Source organism: Girardinichthys multiradiatus, chromosome 22, assembly GCF_021462225.1.
Source record: "Girardinichthys multiradiatus isolate DD_20200921_A chromosome 22, DD_fGirMul_XY1, whole genome shotgun sequence".
In the NCBI taxonomy this organism is placed as follows: Eukaryota; Metazoa; Chordata; class Actinopteri; order Cyprinodontiformes; family Goodeidae; genus Girardinichthys; species Girardinichthys multiradiatus.
The window spans coordinates 37362579-37381417 of record NC_061814.1 but is presented as its reverse complement, the minus strand read 5'-3'; the positions used below and the strand labels follow the sequence as shown (position 1 = coordinate 37381417).

The 18839-nt window shown below is 37.3% G+C and overlaps 1 protein-coding gene across 4 annotated transcripts in view; it reads left to right on the top strand.

The window, feature by feature from the left end:
• smap1 (small ArfGAP 1) overlaps window positions 1-18839 on the top strand; it is a 92933-nt gene that overhangs the window by 13861 nt on the left and 60233 nt on the right. For all 4 annotated transcript variants that reach the window (XM_047351536.1, XM_047351534.1, XM_047351535.1 and 1 more), the window contains exons 2-4: window positions 3013-3146; window positions 4490-4575; window positions 11003-11078. In XM_047351536.1, coding sequence (XP_047207492.1) covers window positions 3013-3146; window positions 4490-4575; window positions 11003-11078 — 296 coding nt within the window. The remainder of the gene's footprint in view (window positions 1-3012; window positions 3147-4489; window positions 4576-11002; window positions 11079-18839) is intronic.

Here is an 18839-nt window from a genome sequence, read left to right as displayed (position 1 = left end):
GAATGTGTTTAAGGTTGGCATTGTAGCACATTAATGAATGATAGGGCAGATTTATGTCTTTTGTTTTAGATTCATAGCACTTGGCAGGTTTGAACAAACTTAAAGCACTTTTCTTTAATGTAAAGCTGTTGGTCTTCAATCACAGCATTGTTCAATTACAGCTTAATTCATCAGGTAAAAGTGAGAATGCCTGCAGCTTAAATTTAAAAAAGGAAACCCTTTAATGTCTTGGATGGAAATCTGTTTGTAGTGTGAAATTATTAAAATATCCTGTTCACATGGCTTCTTTATTTTTTGTAGAAAACAGCAAGGTACTCCTGATAATATGTGATAGTAATTTGCAGTGTCCAGGGATTTTAGCATTCACATGACAACCCCCCCTCCACCCCGGTTGCATGCTACCAAAAAAAAAAGATTTCACCATTTAGCTGCAGCATCCAGTTGATGCTTTTATTCTCTTAGAGATTATTCGATGCCTTACATACAGGATTCTTTATGATTGGCAGTGGAGTAGATCTCCTAGCTGGGGATTAAGCACCCTCACCACCAGATTGTGCCCAGATCAGCTGCATTGGTTACTAGCAGAAGTCTTGGGCTGCAGTTTAAATGCTGCATGTCTGTCAGGCTGGTAAAGAAAAGCCCTGATATCATATTTACAGATAAAGAGGGGAGTGGAGAAATATTGAGATAGTTTAGTCTGTTCAGCTGATGGACCCTAATAGTGACTGCCTGTTTCTTTTTTTTTTTTCGTTTTTACAGAGCCTCAAAGTGATTTTTGTCACATGAATGGTGTCCAAACACAAACATTTGGGGTTCTGTGTGCATGATTTCTGTTGACTGTAACTAACCAAGGCCTCTTCAATGAGCATTTCTCCAGGTCACAATCATTTGAACTTGGGTATAGTGTGCAGGCCGGTATGCTCATTGGTGCACAGAGGTGTGCTTAGAAAATAGCTTCACCTTCATTGTCTCATGTTGCTAAGTGGATAAAAATGCTGAAACCTTTTCCTCCACCTCAGGGCTGAAACTGATGGTGGTAGTACAGAAACTCGCAAATATTTAGGGAAATCCCACAGATTAGTTTAATCTAATTCTGAGTGAAGGGGAACTTTAGAGTAATTTATTCAGGGTAAATTAAAAAGAGCTTCTTTAACATTTCTCAAGATAAACTAACCTCTTCTTTTAGAAAAAATGTAGTTAAATGAGTTTTCAAGAGAGGAAATTATAGCAGTCAGCTCTGCATGTTTTGTGGGTTCTTTTACATATTAAGTTGAGCTTCTTCTGTGTGTTGTCAAATGCATGTGCTACTATGTCTATAGAGCTGCAGTTCTTATAAAGCCTCTTTTTAATTAAAGGATGTTATAAAACAAAACCAGCCTCAGTTCAATGTGTACTCTTCTGGAATAGGGTACGGTAAATGGAGAGGCGACCTGAACTTAGTGTCGAGCTTGTTAAACCTGCCTCTGCGAAGTAATTTGGATTATAGGATTAAGACAGTGTTTCTTCATGCTTTAGAATACACATTACGTAGTAGAGCAGACCAAAGGTTATCTGGGTTTTAGCTGTCCAGGTTTGGTGAGCCTGCCTACAACAATCTGTTGTGGGTTACCAGTACTGAAACATGTTAACTGAAACAAGTAAATATCTGAGCTACTTCAGGATGTTTTGCTTGAAATTACATATCGCCAGTCTGTCTGTGATCACTATAAAAAAGCTCCCATGTGCCTTTAAACTGCTATAGGAGATTAATCAATGGCAAACAGTCCCTCTTTAAAGTCCTGTGCAGTGGCTGTGGGTGTTGACAGTAGTTCAGTTCTATATCGGGGTGCATAAGCTAATTTCAACAGGAGTGCTTTGCTCAGGAGCTGCATGAGTGGGGACAGTAGACTGCAGCTTTTCTTCTTGACCTTCTAAGACCAACTTTAAGGTTGAAAATGTTAACATTTATCAATTTAATATTTCTTCAAAGTAGATGGATGCTCACTCATCCATGCTGTGAGTAGTGGTAGTTCTTGTATTCATGACTCCCAGGCTGAACACCTCTATCTTCTGCCACCCCACAAAAAACACACACACACACACTTCCCTGACCAGGCACTCTTTCTCTTTTTCTCTAGATAAACAGATTGAAGTAGATTTCATTGTGTTTTGATGTAGAAGCGTAGGATATTCCTGTTGAGGTCTGTCTAGTCAAGATTTTAATATTCTGCACTAGAGATGATTAAATGCAGTGAGGACACCTTAAAACACCAAAACAGCCATTAAATTCAGGAAGCTGTGAACTTTGGCATTTATATCCACCGTGATGTGCATAGTTATAATGAGGTGCCACTCCCTATTAGGGATGGACAATATGGACTTATAAGTTTGTCACGATAATGTTGGTATTTATGGTAATAACGACACACAATCACAAAACCTGTTGGTTATTGAATAAGCTACTTCATGACACAACTGCTATTTGGTTTTAAAATTAAACATCACACAATAACTGTACTTAATAATATTTATTAAGATAATGATATTTGTTGCTCTTCTCATGGAACCAGCTGTGGACAAGATGGCATAAATAACAATCCCAGTAATGCTTTTAGCTTTTTGGTTTCTAACCATCATGATGATGCATTTTCTCGCTGTCACGATTTCTTATGATGGAAAAAAAAGGTTAACGATAGTAAACTGTACTATAACTTCCTATCTTTTCTCCACATGGACTGGACATGCCAATAAGCAAAAGAAAACTCGTTCATGTTTTTTTGGTTACACCCCTTTAGACCTTAGCGCCCTGGGCGGTGAGCCATATCTTTTATTTCAATAACTGTCAAAATAACATGTTTGGTTGCACAAATGACCTCCATAACTCTCAGAAACTCTTAGAATATGTGTTAGCTTTTGTAAAGAGTCCTGTTAAACTCTCATTTTGTTGTGAATAAATATCAGATTATATTATTAAGTTAGAAACCTCATACTGCAAGAAGTGGAAGTTTACTTTCTGTTTCATCTCTGTTTAAGGTCCTCGGTGGGCATCATGGAACCTGGGGGTGTTCATGTGTATCCGCTGCGCCGGCATCCATCGCAACCTGGGCGTCCACATCTCTAGAGTCAAATCTGTCAACCTGGACCAGTGGACCCCTGAGCAGATCCAGGTATATGGACTCTCATCAACATCTGACACAGTTGACCCATAACATGCTCTATGAATGATAATCCATATGCTCTTACTGCTTAAATTTCATTATAGTGTGGCATGCTGTTTTTTGCACAAAGTCGACACACTTTGACTGTCTTATTCTCTCGTTTGTGAAGTGTGGAGTATTTACTTCTGAAAGGGGAGCAGATGAAATGGGGACTTAATGAAAGAAGTTGGGAGAAAAATGGATTTCTGTACTTTGAAAAAGACTCAAGTAGTTTGCCTTTAAGCCCTAAAGAAACGCTTTTATTGAAGCAGCACAGCTAAATCACATCTACAATGAGAGGAACAATTATTAACTACTGTAAGGAAGTTCTTCTATGATAGAATTTTTTTAATATGTTTTTAATGGTAAGGGTTATCCCTACCCAATATTAAGAAGTATTTTCCAGGTCTGGATGAGTATGGCCATTACACACAGATATTCCTTACCATCCATCCATCTGTCCATGCGTCCGTATATACTGCCATATTCAATAAATTGGAAAATAAACTCAATGCACTAAATGACACTTAATATATATTATATGCAATTTTAATACTGGAATGTGGGCTTACTGAAGATACCAGATACTCTGTCCTTACCTAAAGTCCGTCACACGTCCATATGTCCATTCCTAGTCCTGTATGTTCACCTGCTGTCCCGAGGTTGTGCCTTTTAGTATAAATTCCAGTGTTTGCTTACACACACATAGCTTGGCATACCAGAAAACACGTATGTAAACACACACGTGGATGTAGTATTGCTAGCCTCACACGTGATTAGTTGCCCTTTGTGTGTAGCATGTCACGTTAATTACGTTCCACACAATATATCCTGTGTGTGCGTCTGTCAGACTTATATGAGCATGCCAGTACTTTTCTAAATCATTCAGTCGTTAATAGATTCAGCTGTTTGGTGCATGTGTGTGTTAAAGTAATTTGGCTTTGCTTCTTTCTGTCAGCTGTGTGTGAGTGGAAGAGGGTCTGACGTAGAATGTTAATCACTGTATTCAGTGGCTAATTAATTCTGGATGCCTGATTATTCCGACTCTGTCGCCTCTGTTTCTCCTATCACCACCCCATCCATCACCCTCCTCTTAATTTAGCCTTGTTGCATACAGCCAGTGTGTCCTTTACTGTGTGCATGCAAGCATGCAAAGGAGACAGCAGGCAAAATGAGCTGAATGCGAATGTGATGCGTGAAGGACCCTGCTGTGAACGGTGCTGCTTCTATTACCAGTTGCCTTCCTTCCTGTTATGTTGATGTTTTTTCTCTTTATTGTAATTTTTATGTCATTTTTTTCTCTGTTTTTGCAGAGTATGGTGGACATGGGCAACACCAGAGCTCGCCAGCTGTATGAGGCCCACCTACCAGAGAACTTCAGAAGGCCACAGACAGACCAGTATCCTCTCGCTGCTCTTTCATACAATGTAGATCCCATCCATAACGGAAATTACATTTTCCTTAGTAAAACACTTCACATGTAGTCATGGTAAAAAGAAAGTACACCCTCTTTCTGTTCCAGGTTTTTATGTCAGTGCAACAGATAGATTAAAAAAAAAATAATTACAACCTAACCACATTTTAAAAGCATAAAGCATGTTCAATATTCCACACTAACATTGTTTATTAAAAAAATTGAAATGAAATGAAAAACCTGTTTGTGGAAAAACTAAGTACAGCCCAGGAACGGCTTTTAGATGTACTTTTAGCAGCAATAACTCTCATTTTAATTTCTGACTGACTGTATTAGTCTCTCACATCATCGTGGAGGAGTTTTGATCGACTCCTTACCACATTGTGGAGTTCATTTACGTCTACATTTGCTTCTGCACAACATTTCGGTCAGTTTAAGGTTTGAACTTTGCCTGGACCATTGCAGCACCTTGATTCTTTTCTTTTTCAGCCATTCTGTTGTAGATATGCTGCTGTGTTTGGGATCTTTGTTGGATTTGAATAGCAGCACCTGGCTGCTTCTTTCCCTCCTACACACTGCTCCTTCTAGAAACAAGATTCCATTTGATTCAGTCACTAATTTCAGTGACCCTGAAGACCCTGACGTCTCAGCTGGAGGTGATAGAAAAAGCAGCTTACTCTGTGTCCACAGCGATATGAAACCAGCTTTTCAGTTTCTCCTTTTCTGTGATATAAGACACAACAGTAGGTGCATCTGTTTATATTTCCACCAGCAGACTGAAATAAATATTCTCTTATGTGCAAAATGTGGTTCTAATGCAGAATCTGGCAGGGCCCATTTGTGCGGGTGGTCATCGTTCTTCATTCTTTTGAAGTCCATTAGTTGTTCTGAGAGCAGCAGTGCTGGCTGAAAGGTGCAGATAACAGGCCCAGGATTAGCAGAGCGACCGCCTTAATGTGTGTATTTCTGTGCGTGCTTCTATGCTTCTGCTCAACGCAATATTCTGAGCTGAAAGGCAATAAATGCAAATAAAAAATGGAATTCCTGCCATTTTTGTTTTTAAATCCTGCATCAGGCTGCACGGTGGAACAGCTGGTAGCGCTGTTGCCTTGCAGCAAAAAGTTCCTTGGTTCGAATCTCAGCATGGGGTATTTCTGCATGGAGTTTGCATGTTTTATGCAATGACTGCTGGATATAGGCACCAGCCCCCCCGCGATATGCGGGTAAAGACGGTGAGTGGATGAATTCCTGCATGTTCAAGTCATTGTGTATTCATCATAAGTAAATACAAGAACATTAGACGGCTAACTCCTTTTTACCTTGTGAATTATAAAAATATTTATTTATAAAAACAAGTATTTCTTTTATTTTAAACAACAAAAGGCATTTCCTATCCAGAGCAGAATTAATAATAGTATACATTTCCATAAAATCAGAAGCCTTAAAAAGGTCGTATTTATTTCATATTTTTCACGCTGTAATTTAATCGACGCTAACGTTTAACTTGCTAACTGAGGCCTGTGGCGATGTAGCCAAGTTTTGTGTTTGACAGCAGGGTCACCTTACTAGAGTACCTTATCCTGAGTAAAAGGTTGCTCCTCTAAGGTCATTTCTGAGGTCTTTCGTCCTTGGCATTGTGCTAACACACTCCTGAATCCTCAGGACCCCAATATATTAAAATACTTTTTTTTTCCCTGTTAAGAGCCGGTTTGGTTTTCAGAGCCAGAGCTCCACCTTGGAGTCACATTAAGATGTCACTAAAAACGTCTCCTTAGGTAAATATTTATCCTACTTTTTAAATATTTTCTGTCCAGGATTACAGTTAAGAGACAATTTAATTCCACATATGGCTTTAATGTTCCAGTAAAGCAGCTGTATCCAGAATGTTCGCCACCCAGGCCAAAAATGACTAGTTAGGCCACCAAAATGAGAATTTCTTTAAAATAAAAAAATGAAAAGAATAATTTTACCGTAACATCATAATTTTTGCCTTCTCAGCAATAAACTGAATTGACAAAATTTCTATAAAAAAGTAAAGTGTCTGATTTTCTTTTTTTTGTAGAAAAAAATCTTCGTGTATACAAAAAATAAAAAGGTTCTCCCACATTTGCCTTTAAAAAAAACAAAAGAGGGATTTTATGGCATAAATCTTTTTGGTCAGTTGTTTTAAATTTTCTCTGTCTAGACCTTTTGTGCATTCCCAGTAACAAGAACACAGTGTGGGTCGATTATCCATTTTTTTCTTGTTAGGCAAAGTTTAATAAGTGGAAGTGGCCAAGTCTGCTTTTAAGTAAAGGTCAAAGGTTTGGATGTTTGCGTTCCTGTTTACATGAAATAATAGCAAAAAGCTCACTTGACAAAATATGAATACTTTGTGTTGTACGAAACATTTCCCAGTTTAAGAAGGTTTTAATTTGTCTGAAAGACCTCATTCACTAAAAATGTTGCCTTGATTTTGTTTTGTCTTTCTAAAAGTCCATAATTATCAACCGCCTGTGCTGTTTTATTAAATTTGTACCATTCTTGAAATAGGGTTGAGGGCCACTCGAACCAGTCTTGAGGGCCACATATTCACCCCAGACACCCCCTTGTAAATAGTTGTCTTAACCCTTCATGGTCTGAGCTTATTTTGGCAGTTTCTGAATAATTTAAATTCACATACAAAAATGTTAAGCAAATCCTTGTTTGGTGTAATTTTTCTCAACACAACTCCTACATAATGTGGTATATGTTTTTCTTATAACTACTATATTTACATGTTGGGCCCCACAAAACATACAACTTTTTATTACAACAAACATGCTCATGGGACTTGAAAAGTAAAAACAGGTTAAATTATAAGCTTATAAAGGTAAAATATTCATATATATTGAGACTAAATACATATATTTCTTATAGAAATACCAGTGTATTTATAGGTGTTTTTGTATCTTGTCAGCTGTAACTCTTAAACAAACTTGATAAACATAAAAAACACAAAATAAACTAAAATAAATTCAGGGTCCATGTCTGATTATGAACGTTTTCTCGTCTATGCTCAGCTAGAGGGCAGAAAAGCTAAAATTGACCCATGCCTGTTTTTATTATTACCAACACGCCCGGCCCCAGGTCCATGTCAGTATTCTCTGGTATATTCTTCATATGCAGTAGTATTATCTGATTTAACTGACAAATATATGGAAAGAAAAGCAACGCTTGCCCATTTCATTGAACTCAATCAGATGAAAACTTTCATAGTTTTAGGTCTATCAACGTCAAACAAAAACTGGGAAAGAGTTAACAGCATCATTCCAGTGCTGTAGTTTTTTTTTTTACATGGTAGTTGTGAAAACATCCTGTAGTCTGATCTTGTTGGGTTGACCATAGATGCCAAAAGTTAATATTTCCAACTTAAATGTTGTGTGTGCTCTGCGCAATCCACACTCCATTACTGGTCTCTGCTTGGTATTTATCAGCAGCGCTGCGAGCATGAGCTACAAACACCTTCTCAAGCAGGATTTATTCCCAGCAGCTGATGGTATTAAAAACCTGACAGCTTTTATAAACTGAGTCACAAGCAGCGTTTATACGTTCAGCTGAGAGCTCTGAGTGGTGCACTGATCTCCATTCATTGCATGATGGCTGATAGTGAGGCCTTATTCACAATAACACGGATGTTGGGCAAAACGTTTCCTGCACTACTTCTTCACATGCAAATTATGTTTTTAGTTTGAAGAGTTGTGATTTTTAAAAATGCTTTCCAAAGTGGAGATTTGACATGCATCTCTTTCAGATTAAAAGCTTCCTTTAACATTTTCCGTTTTTGAAATTATTTTTCCCTATCAGGGAAAAACATCACATTCCTTTCCACACATAGAGTTACGATTATATAACCATTACAATACATTTCAAATGCGGATAATTACACACCAAAAGATCCTCTTTTATTTCCCATTCCCCCAGTCTTCCTCAGAAGTAGTAATTAATTTTTAAAAGTATAAATTACTTCACTAATTACCATGATGAAGCATTGACCGATTAGCACTGGGCCCTGTTTGATAAAAGAAATCCTGAATGATAACATGTTTCAGTCAACTTTGCAACCAGATATGATTCATGTGTCAAATCAACAATTGGGCCTTTTTATATATCAGTCCCTAAATCTGGTTTTGGATGTTTTGTTGCTTCCTTGTTGGTGTAGCATCCACCCTAATCAGACATTACCCAGACGTCGTGTCTCACATAACAGTGCCGTCATTTGGCTCACAGTATCCAACTATCCTCCCGAGAAGCACGGCGAGTTGCATCCTCTCTGCTCTGCTGTTTCCACTCAACTGGGATAAATAAAGGCCGTGTTTGAGATGCATCTCCAGCAGCCTGCCTCTTCTATCTCTTGGCTCCACCTGTGTGGGTGGTCATTGCTCCTCAATCTTTTGACGTCTATTACTTGATCTGACGGAGGCATTGCTGCTGAAATGGGGAGATAAGAGGTTTAAGATTAATGCTCGTGCTGTGACGGTGTGGGGTGGAATAGTGGGAGCTTAAAGGTTTGCATCCACACTTGTATATGTGATATAGAGTTTGTTTACAGTGGCAGTTTTACAAATGTTAACAGTTTCATAACTAAATATATTTAAACTCTTAACTGATTGATCACCATAACATACTGACTTTGAAACTACATGTTTGAATTAAAAAATGATGAAAAGTTTCCAAAAATAAACCTGATGAGCTTCATACCTGGAGAACCTAAATATCAGCTGTTCTGTTTCTATCAGCATGTTTATTTTTCCAGTATATCCATTGGAGATGCACCAATTGGGCTTTTCCAAACCTTTCAAACTGATTTTCTGTTTTTATTTAACATCTGACCAGCTGATTTTGACTTTTTTCATTCAAAGGACTATAAAACATAAATGAGAAATAAACGAGCTGCAGCTTCTGTGAAAATGTACTAATATTGAATCCAACAGAAAATAAAGGATTTACAAGATTATTAACATTTTATGCACAGAAGCCTACATCTATAACCTTTATAAGATTTGTTTAATTGAACTCAACACAATGCATCAAATTATACATTGTTAGTTAATAAGTTTATAGACTTGCCTACTTTGGGAGTTTAGGAATAATTTTGAAAAAAATCTGGGTTACTGTTTGACCCGCTGATCATAGATCAGTTCCAATCAATGGAAAATCCCCAGATTCTGATCTGTAGCTGTTTAGCTTTGATTTCTTCCTGTTTTTATTATTTTAGCTGGAGCAGGTCCGCATTGCGCTGCAGGTTTATGAAGCAGTCCCTGATTAAAACAGCAGCTAATGTGTCAAAGACCAAAGTTACAATCATGGCCAAACGTTTCTTGATGCTATAGTTTGTTTTGTTTTTCTTTTATGTGTTTCAGAGGTATGCTATGGGAAAAACAACAACATACATTTTAAAGGATTTATTTCATCACATCATTCATATGCTGTATGTGTAAAGGTCTTCATTTAAAGTGTTGATTATTTTTCTCTTTAACTCCTGTAATTTTCTCAGCACTACAACTAAAACCGCAACATTTAAAAAGAAAAAACAACCCGGTCTGAAATGATCTATACTGGCAGGGGCTCTGAAGACAAAGACATAGACCTACCCTTTCCAGGCCAATTCTTCTTTTATTTTTTCAGCTTTGTGAAATAAAGACTTGACAAACCTAAGAACACTGTAGCAACTGTCAAGCATGGTGGTGGCTGCATCTTGCTGCGGGTCTCTTGCGCTTCCAGCGTTACTGATACACTTCACAAAATGGATGGAATAATAAACTAGGACTGCCTAGAGATATTTTAAACTTAATTCAACGGCTAGAAGGTTAAAACGTAGACACAATAAGTTGTCCCAACAGGACAGTGATCCCAAGCACAAATTGAAACAATTTGTGGACAATGCATAAAAAAGGGTATAAAACCCCTCCATCCTGATAACATAGATCCAATAAATAACTAAAAGCCAAGTAATAATACATCCATGCCTAGGATGAGTGGATGTAAACTAATAGCTGTATGTTAACTGTGTGTAGCCAAGTCATGTTCAACAGAACCTCAGTTTCTTTTTAGTCATTAGGAACTCGGTTGGCACTAAAATCTCTGTGAAAAGATGAGAAGTCTGAGATATGACTTTTAGCACTTTTCTGAAGCCGTGTTATGTTTCAACTCTGAAGGCCTGTACTTACAACAGAATGACAGATGAATTTGTTCTCTTCCAGTCATGCAAAAACCAGAAAGATCTCATTTGTTTCATGCAGCTCTGGTTTGGAAGTTCCTGCAGCTTGTTCTTGACATTCCTGTGCAGAACATCTTTCATGTGCAATCTTCGACAGCTTTTATATAAAACGGATAACTTTTGTTAGCACTTGATGACTTTTGTTCAGATTCCGTCCTTAACTCAGAGTTTTAGAGCTGTGGAAGTCTTCATCCGAGACAAATATGAGAGGAAGAAGTACTACGACCAGGAGGCCTTGGCCGCAGCTTCAGTGAGTATCACCAGCACGTGTTGTATTTTCCATTTTCAGTCAGTGCATGTTATTGTTACAGCTACAGTGCTTGGAGGCTGTTTTTATGTAACCTGTTAGCTGGGGGGTTCGATGCGGGGTGGGGAGGGGGTTGAGGATAGAATATGCAGAGGACAGAAATCATCCTTATGCAAAATTACAACTTTTTCCTTCCCTTAAGCTTTTATGTCTCCTCCTTGTTGAAAACATCCCACCCCATTCAGCAGGGATTAACTTCCACATATTTTTCCAGCCCTCTCTAAATATACAGCTTGATATTTATAAATCTTTATCGTTCATAAATTCTTGAAACACTAACATTGGATAGTGAACGGCTGAAACAGACTTTTTGTTTTGGTCTTTTTTCTTATAAGAATGCATTCTGGCGCTGATGTTTGCCATCATCTGACTTTGCTTTTGGTTCTTTTGCTGCTGCTGACCTGTTTTGTCTTTAGATCCATTACAATAATGGCATTTTCTAGGTTTATGACCATGTAAATGCAGTGAAAGCCCTTTCAGCTCTAATTACTGCACAGCCAAAACCAGAACTGATGCAAAGACTTTACAAATACAGTCAAAGATAACCTTTAAAAACAGTTTTTAGTCTTTTTAGAGTTTGCTGACTTTCTTTTTCTGTGTGTTTTAGACTGAAGGGCTGCCTGTGCATGATGATTCATTTCCACCTTTAATTTAACACACCCTGTACAATTCAACTAGAAACAAACAAATATGTCAGAAGGAACATTTTTAAAATAACAATTACCAAGTTGCAAAAGTGTGTAAGCTTCTAATTTAATACTTTGTTGAAGCAATTTTGGGTTCAGATTAAGCTTTTGGTGTTCTTGAGTTCACGGCTGCCATAGGTTTTACATCTGATTAACTGGTAATCAAGCTCAGCAGTCCTGACATTTGATCATTTGCATCCTTTTGCTATAGTTGCCATAGTTTGCAGAAATGTCACAAAGGATCTTCTTGCACAAAGGTATCGATCAGGAGAAGGTACAAAACAATCCACAGCTCCATGGTATTTATATAACATGGTATAATGTAGACAGCCATCAATATTTGGGCTGGCTGTTTTCTACATGTGTCAAAAATCAACCAAATATTGAATAAATAGAAATCAACATATTTTTCGGAAGCCTCACATTTTTGTTTATAATATCCTTTTTTATTGATCTTGTGTAATATTAAGATTTTCAAAAATGCTGAATTCTGGGTTTTTATCTGTAAGCCTTTATGATAAAAATAAGAATTAAAGGTTTGAAATATTTCACTCTGTGTAATGACTCTATATAATATCTGAGTTTTACTTTTTGAAATGAGTGACAAACATTTTTCCACAATATTACAATTTTTTGAGCTGTACTTGTATTTTTGGTGGATCAACAACACCAAGCATCGCCGGAAGAACGCCATAACCACAGTGAAACATGGTGGTGGCAGCATCATTCTATGTGGTTGCTTTCTTTAACTGGATTTTTATCAGGAAGGATAAAATTGCAAAGTTTTGATCAGTTTTAGATGTTTACTAAAACACTGTAGATGAAGGGCTTTTTAGCAAACAACCAAGTATCCAAATCTACATAAAAATGACAGGCAGAGTCCAGATCTAAATCTGACAGAAAACCAGTGGAGTCACCTGAGAAACGTTGTGGACAAGAAGGTCCTCATAATCTGTGAGAGTTGGGAAACATTAGAGTGGGGAGTCAAGATGTGGGATGCTGATAGACTCCTAACAAAAAAGACTAGGATTTAATATGGCCTGATTGTTTAACATGTTGTGTCTAACCACAGTAAATGACTAAAAGCTAATAAAAATGATATAAATGTTTTTCTGCATTGTATCAAAGAGTATCGCACTAATATAATTGTATTTCCTGCTGCCAGATTTGCCTCCGCAAGGAACCAGAAAACCTAAAGACAATAACTGGAAACACTTTAGATCAAACTCACCAAGGGCTGAGACACTGGTGCACACCAACAGAGAAATCTTTCTCTCATTTTCTGCTTCTCCTCCTCTTCCTCTCTTGTTACTCTGTGTTTCTCTGAGGCGTCGCTAGCAGCCAGACTGTGATCCAGGTCTGTTTCTGTTGCCCACACAGGCAGCTCTGCTTTTATATGCAAGTTAATTATTAAAAACAATTCATTATCACTTTAAGTGGTTTCTCACAGATGGTGAAAGAGAGAAGAGAAGAGGGCGGACTACGGTAACTCTCAGCTGCAGTTTGTGTTGAAAACAGAATAAACACTCAGGGGGTCCAGTTCTTTTTTGTTGAGTACAGAAAATAATTAGGTTGTTTAATTTTATTTTGACAGAAAACTTTGTATGATGAGTAAAAGGTGTTCAACATTGTGCTGTAACATGAGACTGTTTCTTAATGCACCATAGTCTTAAAAGCCAAACCGAGAGAATATCAGGGAAAACTTCATGTTTAAGGCAATTTTACTGTTTTTCAAGTGCAATAGATTGTCAAATCCTAATGAATAATCATTTTAAAAAGCAGGGATTCAAATATTGATCAACATATTTGTGATTACCCATAGACCATGTAGATACAGAAATGACATAAATATGATGTATAACATAAAGAGTTTTACTTTGTTTGATAAAAGGAAAAGGTATAGACATGTTCTAAATACCAATACAATAGTAGGGGAACTTCTGAAGGGAAGATTTTAATGCCAGTTATGAACCCGATGTTCTGATTGGATCTCTAGGACAGATAATGATGCCAAATATGCATCCTCAGAAATATGAATTAGAGGTTCTGTACCTTTGATTTTAAATACTTTGTCTTTGATTAATCAATTGAATATTAGGGCTTTGAGAATACAAAGACATTTTTATTCTGTATGTATGTTTGCTTTATGCTTCAATGCATCAGTTTTCAGATGAGTCACAGTAAAGCAGATAAATGAAGCTCAGAGAACTCTGTCCGTGCTGAAGTATGTGAGGGCCTTTCATCCTTTTCTTCTGCCCCTGTAGCGTCGGTTTATTGTTCCTTCATGGGTGGATTAGTAGGGGTGTATCTGAGTGTGTTGTGGGTTTTATTTCAGTGTAAGCCAAATCAACGATACATCAGCGTGCATCTTGCAAACCCTCTGTGATGACTCCACTGATTGGCCTAAAAATGTCACAAGAGAGCAGCAAGGTTGCCTTCGGGGGGTGACTTTGCTTATTCTCAGCCTTATTTGTCTGTGTTAGTCATAGGACTGTCCTGCCTGCTGTGTCCACAGCCTGGGCTCTTCTGTTTATTTTTTGCTTTGTTTTTTTTGCTCAACAACTCTGAACTCTCTCCCACTCTGATGTGCACAGAAGTGTTCACATTTCTTTGCATTTTATATCAGTGGTGACATAATATTTCTGTTGTCCTCAGCAAGCTTGATAATGGCAGATTACTGGACAGAGATGTAAAGCTTTTTTCTCCCCATTTAAAAGTTTCTAATTTTCTTAACCCCATCCCAACATCACCAATATTTACATTTTTCCGTCCTATGTATGACAATGACAGCTGAAACTTGGCTCAATTAGGTTCATCAACAGAACAATGATCCCAAACACACCAGCAGATCTGCAACTGAATCACTGAAAACATATGTGCTGCAGTGGCCCAGTCAAAGTCCAAACCCTCACCTGATTCAAATGCTGTTCCAGGTCCTCCACGTTGATTTGAGAGTTAGACAGAAAACAACTGCTTGTTGTTGCTGCTAAAGGTGACTCAGTTAGCTGAGGAATAATGGGGTGTACCTAGTTTTCCCCTTAACTGTAGCTATTATTGTGGCTATAAACAAAATGATGTTCATGTTTACATCCGGGTTTGTGAAACACAACTTCCATTTAGTCTTATTTGTCTCTAGCCAATGTTGAGTTGGTGGATTTACGTGGCCACCTGTTGCTACATATTCGCTCAGTCTGAACAGATTGCTGCAAACTTGATGCAGTTAGCTGCCCTTCCTTATATAGAACACTTACCAATAACTTTTTTATAATTTAATTATATTTAAAATCAAACTAAACTTTGTGTGATTTAGTCTAATCTGCTCATATATATATATATATTATATATATATGTATATATATATATATATATATATGTATATATATATATCTGTGTGTGTATGTGTGTATATATATATATATATATATATGTATATATATCTATATATATATATGTATATATATATATATGTGTGTGTGTGGTGTGTATGTGTATATATATATATATATATATATATATATGTATATATATATATATATATATATATATATGTGTATGTCTGTTTGTATTGCTTTGAACTGGTTTTATTGCGTGTTTCTCCGTTTTTCTTGTAAAAGTGCCTTCAGATGACATCCAGTTTTAATGCTTAAAGCTTATGAAAGGTAGCACAGCATCCACTCTGATCTTATGTCCATAAACCCACTTTCCTTTTTAAGTCCTAATATCTATTCAGTCTCTGTTCATCCTCTGTTATCCACCTCACAACAGTCTTCTTGTTCTCTGCACTCTTCTCATTCCCCTGCAGTCTCCATCCTCTTCACTCGTGCCTCTTACCCTCCAGCTTCTTTCTCTTTATCGTCCTCAGTGGCCCGTCTTTGCATGTATAAACCTTGGCTCACATTTCCTGCAGCGCTGAAGTCCAAAGAGGAGGAGGAGGAGGAGGCTTTAATGGGGAGGGGGAAAACCCTGAAAGACCTCAACAGAATCAGCGAAGAGAGTAGAAAATGTTCTGAATTCCACACCACAGGCAACAAGAAGAAGCCGTGTTTTGATGCCTTAACAGTTGATAAGGGAGAGGAATGTAAATGGAGAAAGATGAAAACATTTCTCTGTCCTGCCCTCAGTAGTCAGCATTAGTTTTCTGTCTGTGGTGGTTTAGAGACGAAAGGAGCAGGGGATGTTTGTTAGATCCTCTATTTTTGGAAATCTTTTCTGGTTTTAGCATTAGAGGCCAAAAGGTGTTTTGTATTTTTGATCTGCAGCAGTAGAGAGTTAGACTTTTATAGTTTTTTGCTCCTTGTGTTCTAACTTTGGCTTCTGATTCAAGACATTTGTCTGACTTTATAAGACATGCAGTTGCTAAACCTTCGAATATTGCTTATCATGAAAAGATCCTTCTATCATAATCTGCAGTGCAAAGTATCCTTTGACTAACTGAAGAGTCAGTATAATAAATTCAGAAATTAGCATAAAGAATATTACGTGTTTAGGGCACTTTCAGCAGGAATGCAAAGTATTTAGGGTGTTTTCTTGTCCATTTCCTTTGGTTTGTGGTATTTGGCTTTTTATTTTGATCCAAACCAAAATTACCTGCCTAGAGCTGATGGGTCATAATCATTGAGAAAAAAACAGCTATTATTCATAATACAGTATTAACATGTCTTTAGGAAATTCCCAATGTTATATAAGAACTATTTCTGAAGACTAAAGTATAATAAAGCTTTTTAACTATTTTGGTGTAGGAATGTAGGAGCTGTTTTTACATCAAAGAAAATGATGCAATGAGTTATTTTTTCAAACTCGGATACGTCGGCCTTGCAGTTAATGTCAGTGTGAGTTTTATGTTTCTGCTCCTGCCGTTTCTGCAAAGGGTTCCAAAATTAAAGCAAAATTCAAAAACTCACATTCCCGCACATTTTACTCTCCACAAATGGGGGCGGGACACAACAGATTTATCCAATTCAAATGAGTTTATTTATATATACACATGTTGTCTCAAGGCACTTTACAAAGTCAATTCAATTGAATCATATAGATTTTAAGTCAGGTTTTCCAAATAATTGTGCAGTGAAATTCACTTTCTTATTCAAATTGGTTAAACGTTTTTCTAAGGACACCCAGCAGATTGCATCCAGTCAGAGACTTGTAGCGGTCACTCCTCCTGGATGAGCGTGTAGAGACAGTGGAAAGTCACTGGCGTTGACTTTGCAGCAATCCCTCATACTGAACATGCATGTAGCGACAGTGGAGAGAAAAACACCCTAAACCAAAAGTCATGAAGACGATATGAATTTAATGCAAACATTAAGCCTCATTGGCTGCTTTTGCAACTTTTTCCTTCTCAAACGACTAGAACTAGACCCCCGCCCTCGTTTTATTTCTTTTGTGTAGTTTGTACTAGAAAAAGAAATAATTGGGGCTCGAAAATTTTCATTATAGTTTTACTCATTCCAAATAAGTTTCATTTAGCTTTTTCTCACCTGGGATTAAAGGTCATTGACACACTATCAGTACAATTACCATTGCTTGCAGTGCAAAAAAATGGTTTAGGACCTTTGCCAAGTTTGTTTGTTAAAACTGAATAATGAGAACAAAAAAGCAAATATTTGAATAAACCAAGCTCACACAGTTTTTTTCCCATTAGCGTCTACAAGTTATCTCACATTCTAGAAGATACTATGAAACGCTTTGCTTTTTGCATGGCTGTGTTCTGTTTTTCTATTGCATATCCTTTAGACATTATAACTCTTAGTGCCTTCTGAAATCACAAGTTCAGCAGCTGAGAGGAGAAGCTTAAGCTAGACGAAACAAAAATCTCCAGGGAAACCTGCGATGCATGGAGAAAAGGAGTAAACATCCAGACGGTAAAGCATAAATAAGAGTGAGATGCACACAAGGGCATGGTTGCATCAGAAGTTCTAAGTTAAATCTGTTAGCTGTCAGTGGAAGAGCTGTAGGAAGTTCTGCGTTGAAGGGGCTGATGGGAGAGGATCAGAACAGGTCGCGGCAACAGATTGAGAATGGCAGTAATGATGGTAGTGCTTTCATTTTTTGTTGCTCACCTGCTTTTATGACGGATTTTGTTGGCACTACGCTGTTGAAAGCATTAGCAGAGATTTTCTCTTACTTGGTTTGAAGTCTCCTGAGTGTCCTGAACATGAAAGCGCTGTGCATGCAAATGGAGGAATGAAAATGAACCTTTCCTTACTTTGTTCTTTCTGTCCCTCCCTAAAGTCTTTAGCTGTTCCTCCTTATCCTTTATTCATCCGCCTCTGTCTGTGCAGAGCCAGAAAATTAGCTTTCTTGCCTGATATTGGATAGGAAGGAACTATCTCTGCACAATACTGTCCTTGTAGGCCTGAGTGTGGGTTTCTATTTTTCTTCCAGTTATGATTTTTCTGTTCAGGATTCAAAAACTGCTTTCTGTACATTTGTTTACATCCCTTCACTTCACTGAGGTTCAAACCTATCTCTTTAAATCCCACCACATTTCATTCAGATTGAGGTCTGAACTTTGACTAGGCCATTGCAATAGCCGTTGTAATACCTAGATTAATTTCATTTTCAGCTCAGTTGTTTTGGGCTGCCACGAATAACGAAAAGTTTAATATTTTCATCAATTTTTCCTCCAAAATGCTACTTTCTGTGGTAAACCTTTGTATAAATTGCATACCACAAATTGTATATGAACAGAAATGCGAATTATGTCATCAGTTTCATCTGATTGAAGCAAATTAAGCTCTTATTATTTATATAGTTAAAAATAAAAAAGCCACAATATGCAGATGTCCAACATGAACATGATCTGGAAATAGAAACATGGGTTGGAATTCAGTCATGAATGAAAAATCAGTTTTAATCAGATGCTTCACCAAAAATGTAATAATATTAATAACTATGTATTATGTATGAGTAATTCAGTTTATATTTGAGTCATCTGAATACTAATATCTACACACTTAAATGTGACTGAAAAAGGTTGATTTGTGCGTACATTAACATACACAGATACAAACTTAAT